The sequence below is a fragment of the Hyaena hyaena genome, unplaced genomic scaffold (genome assembly GCF_003009895.1).
Source record: "Hyaena hyaena isolate Hyena2069 unplaced genomic scaffold, ASM300989v1 scaffold_12, whole genome shotgun sequence".
NCBI classification, from domain to species: domain Eukaryota; kingdom Metazoa; phylum Chordata; class Mammalia; order Carnivora; family Hyaenidae; genus Hyaena; species Hyaena hyaena.
This window is the reverse complement of record NW_024080644.1, coordinates 1,942,715-1,955,005: the sequence shown is the minus strand read 5'-3', so window position 1 is coordinate 1,955,005 and position 12,291 is coordinate 1,942,715. Positions and strand designations below refer to the sequence as shown.

Sequence of the window (12,291 nt, the reverse complement as noted above, 5' to 3'; positions counted from 1 at the left end):
ATCTTAACACTGGATACTCTCAGAATTGTGTGAGAATTTATTTCTGAAGAAATTCGTAGCTTTTATAGCCTTCAGAAAGTTCTGAAAAGAACTTCTTGCTTAGAAGGGAAAGATTTGACAAAAAAGGGAGTCTTAACTATAGAAAACAAACAGGTGGTTATCAGAGAGGAGGTAGGTGAGGGGACCAGGGAATAGGTGATGGGGATTAAGGAAGGTACTTGTGATGAGCATTGAATAATGTGTGAAGTGTTGAATCACCTGAAACTAATAGAAAAAGCACTGTATCTTAACTACACTGGAATACACACACACTTTATTGATTTTTTTTTAATTTTTTAAAGAATGGGAAGGTTTGGGGGAATTACCTCATGTATGTCCAGTTCTCTCTCGTTCTGGCTGCTCCTTCCCTTTCATAAGTTAGGCATTTGGTATTTTCTCTTTGGCAGGATGATGTTAAAAGAACAGGTGAAACCGGTGTTGAAGAGACGATCTTGGAAGGCCACCTTGGGGTAACAAAAGAATTACTGGCCTTTCAAACCCCTGAGAAAAAGTATCATATTGGTTGTGAAAAAGGAGGTGCTAATCTCATTAAAGTAAGTTTTCTCCTAAGCTAGATATCATAACCTCCTAAATGTTTGTTACCAAATCTGTCAGTTTATAATATGCCTTTGGTGTATTATCTTGATCTTTTCTCTCTTCTACTTTTTAAGAATCATTATAGACATTACAGTAATTTTTAAAATACAGTTTCTTAATTTTGTATAATAAAATGAGGACTATGTATCTCATAAATAAGCACTAATTTTTTTATTTAGAAAATCTGAATTTTTTTCACTTCATCGGACTATTCAGAATAAGACAAACCTATTTATGAGACTGCATTTTATCATTTTTAAATGAGTTTCTTTACATATGTGTAACTAAAGGAAACAAAAAGTGTCCTTTTAGTACATGTTATTTATATTCAAAATGGGCTTTCGGGTGGCTCTGTCATTTAAGCGTCTGACCTTGATTTCAGCTTAGGTCGTGGGATCGAGCCCTGTGTTAGGTTCCATGCTTGGGATTCTCTCGCCCTGTCTCTCAAATAAAAAATAAAAAACCAAAATGAGTCTTGCATACATATGATTAAAGGAGTAAACTTATTTAAAATGTAAATTTTGGTAGGTGCTACAGTCAACTTGCTCTTGGTGCTTAAAAAATATTTTAGCCTGAGAAATTGGGTATAAGTTATAGTAAATAGTGGTTTGAGGTGGAATCTTTTTATTAGAAAATCCAAGTAAGTTTTCTCAGATGTGATGATACCTTTAATTCTGACCATTTCAACACTATTTTCCTTCCAAGAGACATTCCTTTCTTTCCTTACAAAAGTACACACACACAGCTTTCTATGTGTCAAATATAAAATTACATAAATATAGCTATATATATATAAAACATAATAGACATATATAATTGCTAAATGTGTAATCCTTTTTTCATCTCTTATAGGAATTAATTGATGATTTCATCTTCCCTGCATCCAATGTTTACCTGCAATATATGAGAAATGGAGAGCTACCTGCCGAACAAGCAATTCCAGTCTGTAGCTCTCCAGCTACCATTAATGCTGGTTTTGAGTTACTTGTAGCATTAGCTGTTGGTTGCGTGAGGAATCTCAAACAGATAGTAGATTCTTTGACTGAAATGTATTACATTGGCACAGCAATAACTAGTAAGTATACTAAAATAGAGTGTTGTGATGACAGGTAATTCTCTAATGTGTTCAAATTCTGTTATTTTTCTTTCAGTAAACATCTTCAACTCCTGTTTTTCTTTCAGGAACTAGCAAATGGATGTGTAATTTAACAACATTACAAGCAAAGAGCCTTGATGTAGAAAAATCAGTAGTTCATTAAATGTCTTCTGTAAGGGGTTTGAATATTTAGCAAAATAAATTTTCACCTCAGTCAAATCTGGAGTAAAACCCAAACTACAGAGTAATAATAACTAATCAAAATAAGTGCCAGAGTTCAAAGTTAAAACTCAAGTTGCAGGGGGCACGTGGGTGGCTCAGTCAGTTGATTGTCCTACTTCAGCTCAGGTCATGATCTCACAATTCATATGCCAAAGCCGCACATCAGGCTCGCTACTGTCAGCGCAGAGCCCACTTTGGATCCTTTGACCCTCCCCTGCTTGCACTCTCTCTTTGGGGGGAAAAAAGAAATTCAAAGTTATAGGACTTAGAAAACCTTTTAGGCTCTCAGAAGCTCTTTAATATTGTCATATGAGCTTGAAGTAAATCTGGTTTTAAAGATTAGAAGATGAAAAGATAACCTTTTAATGCACCGTATGTCCTCCATTAATGCCCACGTGAAGCCCTTGAAATCACTTGTAGGCTCCAGATCTTACAGATGTGGAACTGAGCCTCCAAATGGATTCGGGCAATATTCAATGACTAAAAAAGCAGAAATAAACACAACGAGGGCTGTTTTGATTTAAGAGAAAACTAGTGTTTATCCACAAAGCTTAAGGATATATCACTGATCATAGTAAATCTCTTAACGTTTTAGGAGGTTCTAATGAAACTAACTGCTTAAAAGGTTAGACCTGAGGTGCCTGGGTGGCTCAGTCGGTTAAGGTCGAAATCTCGTGGTTTGTGGGTTTGACCTTCACATTGGGCTCTGTGCTGACAGCTCAGACAGCCTGGAGCCTGCTTCAGATTCTGTGTCTCTCTCTCTCAAAACTGAATAAACATTAATAAAAACATTTTTAAGTAAAAAAAAAAAAAAAAAAAAAAGACCTTTATTCTACCAAATCCATATTAAGTAAGTTTTAACTTAAAGAAGGGTCTTTGTTTTTTAATAAATCCACATATTTATTCATTTAATTTTTAGTAAGTTGAAATCCTCAAGGGATCAGTATTGCAGATTCTGTGTCCAGTGGCCTTAGCTGGAAGCTTGCTTTGAAATTTGGCATGAACCATACTAGGTCTTCCATGAGCCTGGGTTACCTTTCCTCAGATTACTCTGGTTTTGTTCAGTTTCCCACCGGGAGTCACTGTGGTGTTCTTTGCTTTGTATATGTAAGCACATCTCTCACCCAGGTAGGATTATTTCATCTTGGGCGTGAGCACCTTAAATTTTAAGTTGAGCTATGTGCTCACTCTGGTTTTGGAGGACCCCACGTCTAGCCAGCAAAAGGTAGCCTTGGATCACAGCCTTCCAGATTTACTATTGTAGAAGTCCTGTTCTGAGTACCCCTTCACAGGCTTGAAGATGGCAGAAACTGAAAGGCTACCTGTTTATTAAGTAGTACGTTTGCATGGTAAAAATTTGAAGTACCAAAGAAGTTACATACTAAAAAATATGTTTCCTGCCAATTTTATTCCTCAGCTCCTCTTTGATAGCTGGAGCTGTTACCATCAGTTCATCTCTGTCCAGCATCTCTGTGTCTATCTGGAAAATCCACATATAAAAATTTTTTTGTTAAGTTTTTTTACTACAAATCGGCATATGTGCACTCAGTGTCTTCACTTTATTTTTTCCTCTTAATATGTCTGCAGTTGTTGCCTATCGACACATACATATTTGCCTAATTCCATTTATTGGCTATATATTTTACAGCTCAGTATACTGTAATGTATTTAAGCAGTCCCATAAAGAGTGATAATGTTTACACTGTTAACAGGCTTATACTAGATAGAGGGAGATGCACAGTAATTTACAATTCTCGCAGAACTTTCAAATGCTATTTCATTACCTCCTTAAAATAACATTGTGGCTATAGGCAAAGCAAGTGTTACGCTTCTTACATTTATTTGTAAGAAAACAAAAACTTACCTGAAGGGAAAGAATCGGTAAGCATCGGAACCTGGATGTGAACCCAGTGGTGGTGCTAGAATGCTTTAATCCTGAGAAAGCTATAGAATATGTGGATGGATTTATATTAACATGTCCTGTCAGAATCAATTTGAAGACCCTTTAAAAAAAAAAACCTACAAAAGTAGGAAAAAAGTTCACATCATCTAAATAATAAAACTAAAATAAAGTGAGCACATAGAAATCGGCATTGTACAATCTCATGAGACTGCTTCTGACACTTCCATAGAAGCAACGTCTGGTAAAATGGGACTTCTCCTGTAGTGGGGTGTAGGAGTCCCTACAGTGGTGGAAATGCATGCTCAGTGCACTGCTTCAGCTACCTGGAGGAGTAGTGGGGTTGTTGGTGATGTTAATTCAGCTTAATAGAGCTAACTGTGGACAAAAGGACTGTATTCATGCTGCAAGAATAATTTCTCCTTTCTCAGCTTGTGAAGCGCTTACAGAGTGGGAATATCTGCCACCTGTCGGACCCCGCCCACCTAAAGGATTCGTGGGGCTGAAAAATGCTGGTGCTACTTGTTATATGAATTCTGTGATTCAGCAACTCTACATGATTCCCTCCATCAGGAACGGTATTCTTGCAATTGAAGGCACAGGTAGTGATGTAGATGATGATATGTCTGGGGATGAGAAGCAGGACAATGAGGTAAATTTTATTTAGCATTTTTGTTTTCTGTTGGAAATTCTGATACCAGATACTGTCATTCTTTCTTATGGAGTGTTGTACTTTCACTGAACTTGTTGATGTAGATTTAAAAGTAAAGCTGGAGTCTTCCCAGCATGGACTGATGATGAGTCTTGACATAGTATAGTGCCCACTATCTACCAGACTTTAAACTGCAGTTAATGTTCATAATTTATTTTTTTAAAGCGGCTGTTTACGTACTCTGTTTTTGTATGTGAAAAGTGTTTACTATGATTTGGAGTATGCATGATGATAAGGATTTTAATTTTTATAACAGTTTAAATTGTATTTTCACTTTTCTACTTGATATCTTTAATTATATCTCCATTAATTTATACCAAGTTGTATACTATGCCAGTTTCATTATCTGTCCTTCGTTACTTTTAGGTTACTTTCACATTTGCCCCAGATCATGGTTCTTCTTTCTTAGGAAACACACTTCTCTCTACTTTAAACATTATGTGGTCTTGTGACAGAATTTACTCTGCCTCCCGAGTATCCGGTGCACAATAAAGCTATGCAGATATTAGGTTGTAGCGGCAGATCAGATTGGACATAACGGTGGCACAGCTCTGTAAAGAAGAGAATATTGCAAAACTTAAGTTGTGGTCATGTTTGTTTATATCCATCCTATATTTCTCTGCTTTTATTTGATCTTTTCCTGTTCATAGTGTTGGTGAGAACTGCAGAGAAGCCAGAGTTTTAATTGTAGTTAATGTTTTCAGTGTTTGTTTCCTCATTCCCTCTCTTCAGTCACCAGAACTAATTGCTCTGAGGTAGTTTAACACTTATAGGGCTTCTCAAACATAGACTTGTCTCAATTCCTTCCCAGGTCCACTGAACGACATCATCCAGGGGTTAAGATCTGCACATTTTTCTACTTTTTATTTACTTATTAAAAAAATTTTTTTAGGGGCGCCTGGGTGGCTTAGTCGGTTAAGCGTCCGACTTTTGCTTAGGTCATGATCTCTCGGTTCGTGGGTTTGAGCCCCACGTTGGGCTCTGTGCTGACTGCCAGCTCAGAGCCTGGAGCCTGTTTCAGTCTGTGACTCCCTCTCTCTCTGACCCTCACCTGCTCACGCTGTCTCTCTGTCTCCTAGAAATAAATAAAACATTTAAAAAAAAAATTTTTTTTTTAGTGTTTATTTTTCAGACAGAGCATGAGTAGGGAAGGGGCAGAGAGCAGTGGAGACACAGAATCTGAAGCAGGCTCCAGGCTCTGAGCTGTCAGTACAGAGCCCAACATGGGGCTTGAACTCAGAGACTACAAGATCATAGCCTGAGCCAAAGTCAGACACTTAACTGAGTGAGCCACCCAGGCACCCCCGCTTTTTAAAAAAGCTTTGTAATGGGGATGCCTAACACCTTTACCTGATTGGGAACTACTGCTCCGAGTGGAAATTGAAATTCTAGTTCTGTAGCCCATCACATTTCTGGGATGATGAGGGTAAGCACAGGGAGAGGTAGTGAATTACACTCACAAAACGTAAATAAGGCAGACAAGATAGGATATGGTTTCCAATAAGGTGTCCCGTCTTTGCTTTCATAGGACCTTCTGCTCTGTGTTGTCTCCGCTCTCTACTGCACTTGTGGGGTTTTGTGGTTCTTTGCCTGTTGCCTGCATTTTTCATTCCATGCCTAGACTGGGAGTTTCATGGGCAGGGACAGGATGTTGTTTCTATATCCCGGGTCTCTGATGCCACAAACTTCTTTCCATCTCTACAAACATGGCTGTTCTGGATATCTCAGACAAGTGGAATCATACCGTATTTATCTTGTTACTGGCTTATTTCACTTAACATAATGGTCTCAAAATTCATCCATGTTCTTGCATGTGTCCAAATTTTCTCCCTTTTTAAGGCTGAATAACATTCCATTGTATGGATAGACCACGTTTTGTTTATTTGTCCATCAGTGGACGCTTGGGTTGCTTCCGCATTTTGGTCACTGTGATTGGTACTCCTGTGAACATGGGTGTATAAATACCTCATCGAGGCCTTTTCAGTTCTGGGGATATACACACAAATGGAATTGCTGAATCGTGTGGTAATTCTGCTTTTAATTAATTTTTAAAGAACTGGTCCACAGTGGCTACACCACTTTACATTCCTGCCAGCAGTGCACAAGGGTTCTAGTTTCTTTGCACAATAGGTTTCAATTTTCATGAGGTCTAGTATGTCTCCTTTTTCTTTTCATTACTGGAGCTTTTGCTGTCCTGTCCAATAATTATCACCAAATCCACTGTCGTGATGTTTTTGTCATAATGTTTCCTTCTAAGAGCTTCATAGTTTTAGCTCTCGTATTCAGGTCTTTGATCTGTATTGAGTTAATTTTTGTACCTAGTGTTATGTAAGAGTCCAACTTTATTCTTCCACGTATGGATACCTACTTTTTCCAGCATCATTTTCTTGAGTAGTACTACTCTCAATATGGATACTTTATTTACTGTTTATAGTTCTGAGTACCTCATAATCCTAACCACAGCTGCACATCCTCACGAAGGAACTGAAGCTTACAAAGGTTAAGTAGCTGACTTGCTCGAAGTTGCCTAGCTTCTCCGTGTCGGCGCCTGCATTGGGGTCCAGTTCAGTCTAAGTTACACACTCCACTGTACTTTGCTGTGTTAACCTTTATTATCGGCCTTTCCCATATGTGGTCAGCATTATTCCTTCATGACAACTCCTCTGTGAAATGGTGGAGATGAACACTAATACTGTAAATTAAAATTTATAAATTGGAAGTTAAATGCTTTGGAAATAAGAAATTAGAAGTACAAATGATTAATCATTTGTTCACTAACTGTTGGGCATTTGTCTCAACATATTTTACTGTACTTTAAAGTTAGAATAGCTTATCAATGATATTTTTTTCGATTCTAGAGCAATGTTGATCCTAGGGATGATGTATTTGGATATCCTCAACAATTTGAAGACAAACCAGCATTAAGTAAAACAGAAGACAGGAAAGAGTATAATATTGGTGTCCTAAGGCACCTTCAAGTCATCTTTGGTCATTTAGCTGCTTCTCGACTACAGTACTATGTGCCCAGAGGATTTTGGAAACAGTTCAGGTAAACTATAAGTGGACAGTAATGGGGGTACTGCTTAAACCTTTATGAACATCTCCGTACACTAACATTAAACTTCTAAAATACGTGTCGGAAGGCATCTTTATATTGAGTACTTAAGCAGTAGTACACTTGACCCTGAACAACATGGGTTACAACTCCACGCGTCCACTTAAACACAGAAATTTTTTTTTTCCCTAGCTTACTTTGTTGTGAGAATACACAGAATACATAAAACATAGAAAATGTGTGTTAATTGCCTGTTTACGTTATAGCTAAGACTTCTAGTTAACAACTATGAGTAGTTAAGTTTTGGGGAGTCAGAACTTATAGGCAGATTTTCAACTACGTGGGGGGTCAGTGCCCCTAACCCCCATGTTCATGGGTCAGCTAGAATATTCAAAGTTTATTTCTTAGGGTTTATTATTCTCCTTATCTTCAAAGTTGGAGGTAGAAAGTGTCCTACTTTAGAGAGGCAGCATTCTTTTGTCTCTTAAGATCTGAGTAATTTTTTTTATTTTGAAAACTTCTAATGTACAGAGGTATGGAGAATAGTGTGAGACCCTATGTATTCATCATCCAACTTCAGCAATTGTCAACTCATGTCCAATCTTGTTTAATCTGTATTCCCCATCTCCTTTTTTCCAGATTGTTTGAAGCACATCTCACGCATTTTCATCTATAAATATTGCAGTGTTTATCTCTGATTTTTTAAAGACATAACCATAATACTATTAATGTGTTTGTAAAAATCCTTAATATCTTTGTCAGTGTTCATATTTACTGCATTTTCTCACCATCATTTTTTACTATATATATATATATTTTTTTTTTTAATTGGGATCTAAATGAAGTCCGTCTACCTCAAATGTTGCTCTTACTCTTTGAAATTTGTTGAGGGAAAAAAAAACAGGTAGTTTACCCTGTAAAGTTTCCCACCATCTGGATTTTATTGATGGGATCCCTGTGGTATTTTTTGTATTTTCTGTTTTCCTCAGTCCACTGTATTTCCTATAAATAACTAGTGAGGTCTAGACACTTGATCAGATTGAGGTGGTATTTTTCTCTTTTTCTGAAATGATCGTCAAAGCTACTTTATAGGTGGTAATTGTTTACCTCTGTGAGTAGAGTTATGTGATGTCTGTTTCCCGTGATAACAGCCATTGATCGTCATTGCTAAAATATTTCATCAGGGTTACAACATGGCAGTATTCTAATTTTATCATTCTCTAATTTATTAACTAGAATACATCTGTAAGGAGATACTTTCCTCACCAACAACATGGCTGTCCTCATGTACAATTTTCTAGGAAAGGTGGAAAAACTAACTTTTTAAAAAAATTCTCAATTATATCATGGTCTAGTTTTTTTTGGGGGGGTTTTTTTTTTTTTTTTACCTCTTTTATTTTACTGTCTTTTTAAAAAACCCTTGCCTACTACGAGTCCTGCACTGTACTAAAATACCATGGTAACTCTTGAGTGCGTATGAAAGAGGCTATAATCTACATAGCAGTGGGGTTTTTAACACTGCTCAGCATCTCTTCAAGGTTTCTCACACAGCTGAGAGCAGGGGAAGCAAAGGGTCACTCCTGCCCCCACCTTCCCGGCTTCTGTTGGAGCAGCTTCCCTTTTCCCCTACAAGGTCACTGTTTTAATTTCTTTTGATGTCTTTTTTTTTTTTTTTAATGTTTTTATTTTATTATTGAGACCGAGAGAAACAGAGCATGAATGGAGGAGGGGCAGAGTGGGAGACACAGAATCCGAAGCAGGCTCCAGGTTCTGAGCTGTCAGCACAGAGCCCAATGCAGGGCTCAAACCCATGAACCACGAGATCATGACCTGAGCTGAAGTCGGACGCTTAACCGACTGAGCCACTCAGGCACCATGTTTCAATTTCTTTTGAAACCAGTGCTTCATAGTATGATGGCTTTCCTGTTACTCACTATACAAATTTCTCTGATTCCCCCAACTAGTCCCCCTGCTTAATCCATATTACTGGCGTGCATGCTCCACCCTCCTTCCCAGCTCTGGTTTTATTCTTTTTATTCCATCACCTGGCACACCACTCACCCTCCTCTCTGCCTACCCCAGGTTTTTCGTTCCCCAGCCTGTCCCATATCTGCCATAAGGTTTTTAGCATTTCTGTTCTTCCTCTTCCAGATTACTCTCAAACTTTTTGTACTTCTGTCTTAAAATTTATCAGTTATAAATCATTTTCTCTCTTATAATACATTTTTTGTTTCATGTGTAGGTGGGTTTTTTTTTTTTCTTTTATTTCTTTATTTTGAGAGAAAGGAAGAGAGAATCTCAAACAGGCTCCATACTTGTCAACGCAGAGCCCAGTGCAAGGCTCCATGAGGTCATGACCCGAGTTGGGACGCTCAACTGAACTGATCCACCCAGGCGCCCCTCTCTTCTAATAGTTTGCATTTTGATTTCTAAATTACTTCCTGTGCTAGTGGAGCTTCCAGTTTCTGTAGACTAGCACTTCTGAATTATTCTCTTTTTAAACACATAATATACTCTTGATACATTTGAGTTAATCACATTCCCCACCCCATGCCCAAGTTTTATTTTGAAACTTTGAAACCAATAAAAAAGGCAACAAATGATCACCTTTATGTTATGCTTCACCCAGATTTACCAGCTATTAACATTTTGCCATGTTCACTTATGTGTATACAGTTAGCCCTTGAACAATGTGGACGTCAGGGGCATTGGTTCCCCTCATAGTTGAAAATCTGCATATAACTTTTGATGCCCCCAAACTGAACAGCCTCCTATTCTTAACTAGAAGCCTTTACTGATAACATAAACAGTTAACATTTTGTATCTTCTGTGTATTACATACTGTATTCTTACAATCAGGTAAGCTGGAGAAAAGAACATGTTGTTATGAAAATCAGAAGAGAAAATACATTTACAGTACTACCCTGTATTGTGAAAAAAATCCGTGTATAAGTGGATCCACATTACTTAAAACCTGTATTGTTCCAAGTGTCAATTGTACTTGAATTTTTGGTTCTTCTAAACCAGGAAGTTGTAAGCATGATCCTTTCTCACACACACACACACACACACACTCTCTCTCTCTCTCTCTCCACTGTATGTGCCAAGAATAAAGACACTTTTCCAGGGTGCTTGGTTGGCTCAGTCGTTAAGCATCCAGCTTGGCTCAGGTCATGATCTCACAGTTCATGGGTTTGGGCCCCACATTGGGCTCTATGCTGACAGCTCACAGCCTAGAGCTTCAGATGCTATATCTGTCTCTCAAAAATATAAAAAAAAAATTTAAGACGCTTTCCTACTTCTACATAATACCGTTATCACACTCAGTCACACTCAGTGAAATTTAATACTGATTTATTAATGCCTAATATGGGGTGCCTGGCGGGCTCAGTTAGTAGAGCATGCGACTCTCGATCTCTGGGTTGTGAATTTGAGCCCCACATTAGGTGTAGATCTTATTAAGAAAAAAAATAGTTTATCTTTAAATATTTTCAAAAAGTAAAAATGATGCTAAATACTCATCATTATGTATTCTGATTTCCCCCAAAATATTCTTTGTAACGTTTTTTCTATTGCCAGACTGGTATCCTAGAAGGAACCACAAGAGGTGATTACCTCTTTAGTTTTCTCTAAAATGATCTCCCCAACTTGTCATGACTTTTATGGCACTAAAATTTTTGAAGAGTTTAGACCAGCTGTCTTGCAGAATGTCTCTGACTTTGATTTGTGTGATTATCTCCTCATGATTAGATTTCAGGTTAAAACGTTTTTTTGGCAAGAAAACTACAGTAGGTGGTGTTAAATGCTTCTCGTGGCATTGGGAGGTACATGGTATCAGTTTATCTGATGATTGGTGATATGAACAGAGTGTCTTAACAGATCTATTTATTGTAAAAGTAGCTTTTCCCTCTTGTAATTAATGGTTGACTACATGTTTGGAAGTTTAGGGAACCAATGATAATTTAAAAGTAAGAATGGATTAGTGTCGTTTCCAATAATGAAACAGATTGATTTTTTTAATTTAAAGTCAACTGTATCAAATTTGTTAAAATTGGAATGAGATTATTTACTATGTAGAAAAAGAATGTTACAAGTAATATATCAAAAGACAATTCCTCTAGCATATTTAAAATACATTTGTCGTATCTCTCGCTTAGAATCCTTTCTGACTTACATTCTCTATGTATGTCACTCTGAAAATATAAAAGTAGATGTCATTGATATTTTCCAGCAGTGTATAGGGTTTTAGCAGTGTCTGTTCTCATTTTTGTGGTACACCCAAATCAAAGGTTTGTTTTCTCAAGATTGATTTGCATACTATAAGTACTGAGATTACTGAAAAGAGACCATGTCAAACCTTTCTCTTTTCACTTGGAAAAAGCAGTTTAAGATTAAATAGGGGTGCCTGGGTGACTCAGTTGGGCGTCAGAGTTTGGCTCAGATCATGGTCTCACAATTTGTGAGTTCGGGCCCCACGTCAGCCTCTCTGCCCCTCCCCCCACTCCCTCTCTCATACTCTCAAAAAAACAAACATTTTTTAAGGAGTAAATTAGTCTTTAATCTTTACACTGTACCTTATAACCTGGAATTTAAGCAAAATGAAAATGAAAGAAATTGTAATTTATAACCTCTACCTAAGAGTGAGATCCACCACATTGTCTTCAATTAGA

General features: G+C 37.4%; 1 protein-coding gene across 2 annotated transcripts in view; it reads left to right on the top strand.

Annotated features, from left to right (window-relative positions):
- Nucleotides 1–12,291, top strand: part of USP9X (ubiquitin specific peptidase 9 X-linked) — a 134,110-nt gene that overhangs the window by 97,974 nt on the left and 23,845 nt on the right. For both annotated transcript variants that reach the window (XM_039255987.1, XM_039255978.1), the window contains exons 29-32: nt 447–593; nt 1,489–1,711; nt 4,286–4,506; nt 7,425–7,615. In XM_039255987.1, the coding sequence (XP_039111918.1) occupies nt 447–593; nt 1,489–1,711; nt 4,286–4,506; nt 7,425–7,615 (782 nt within the window). The remainder of the gene's footprint in view (nt 1–446; nt 594–1,488; nt 1,712–4,285; nt 4,507–7,424; nt 7,616–12,291) is intronic.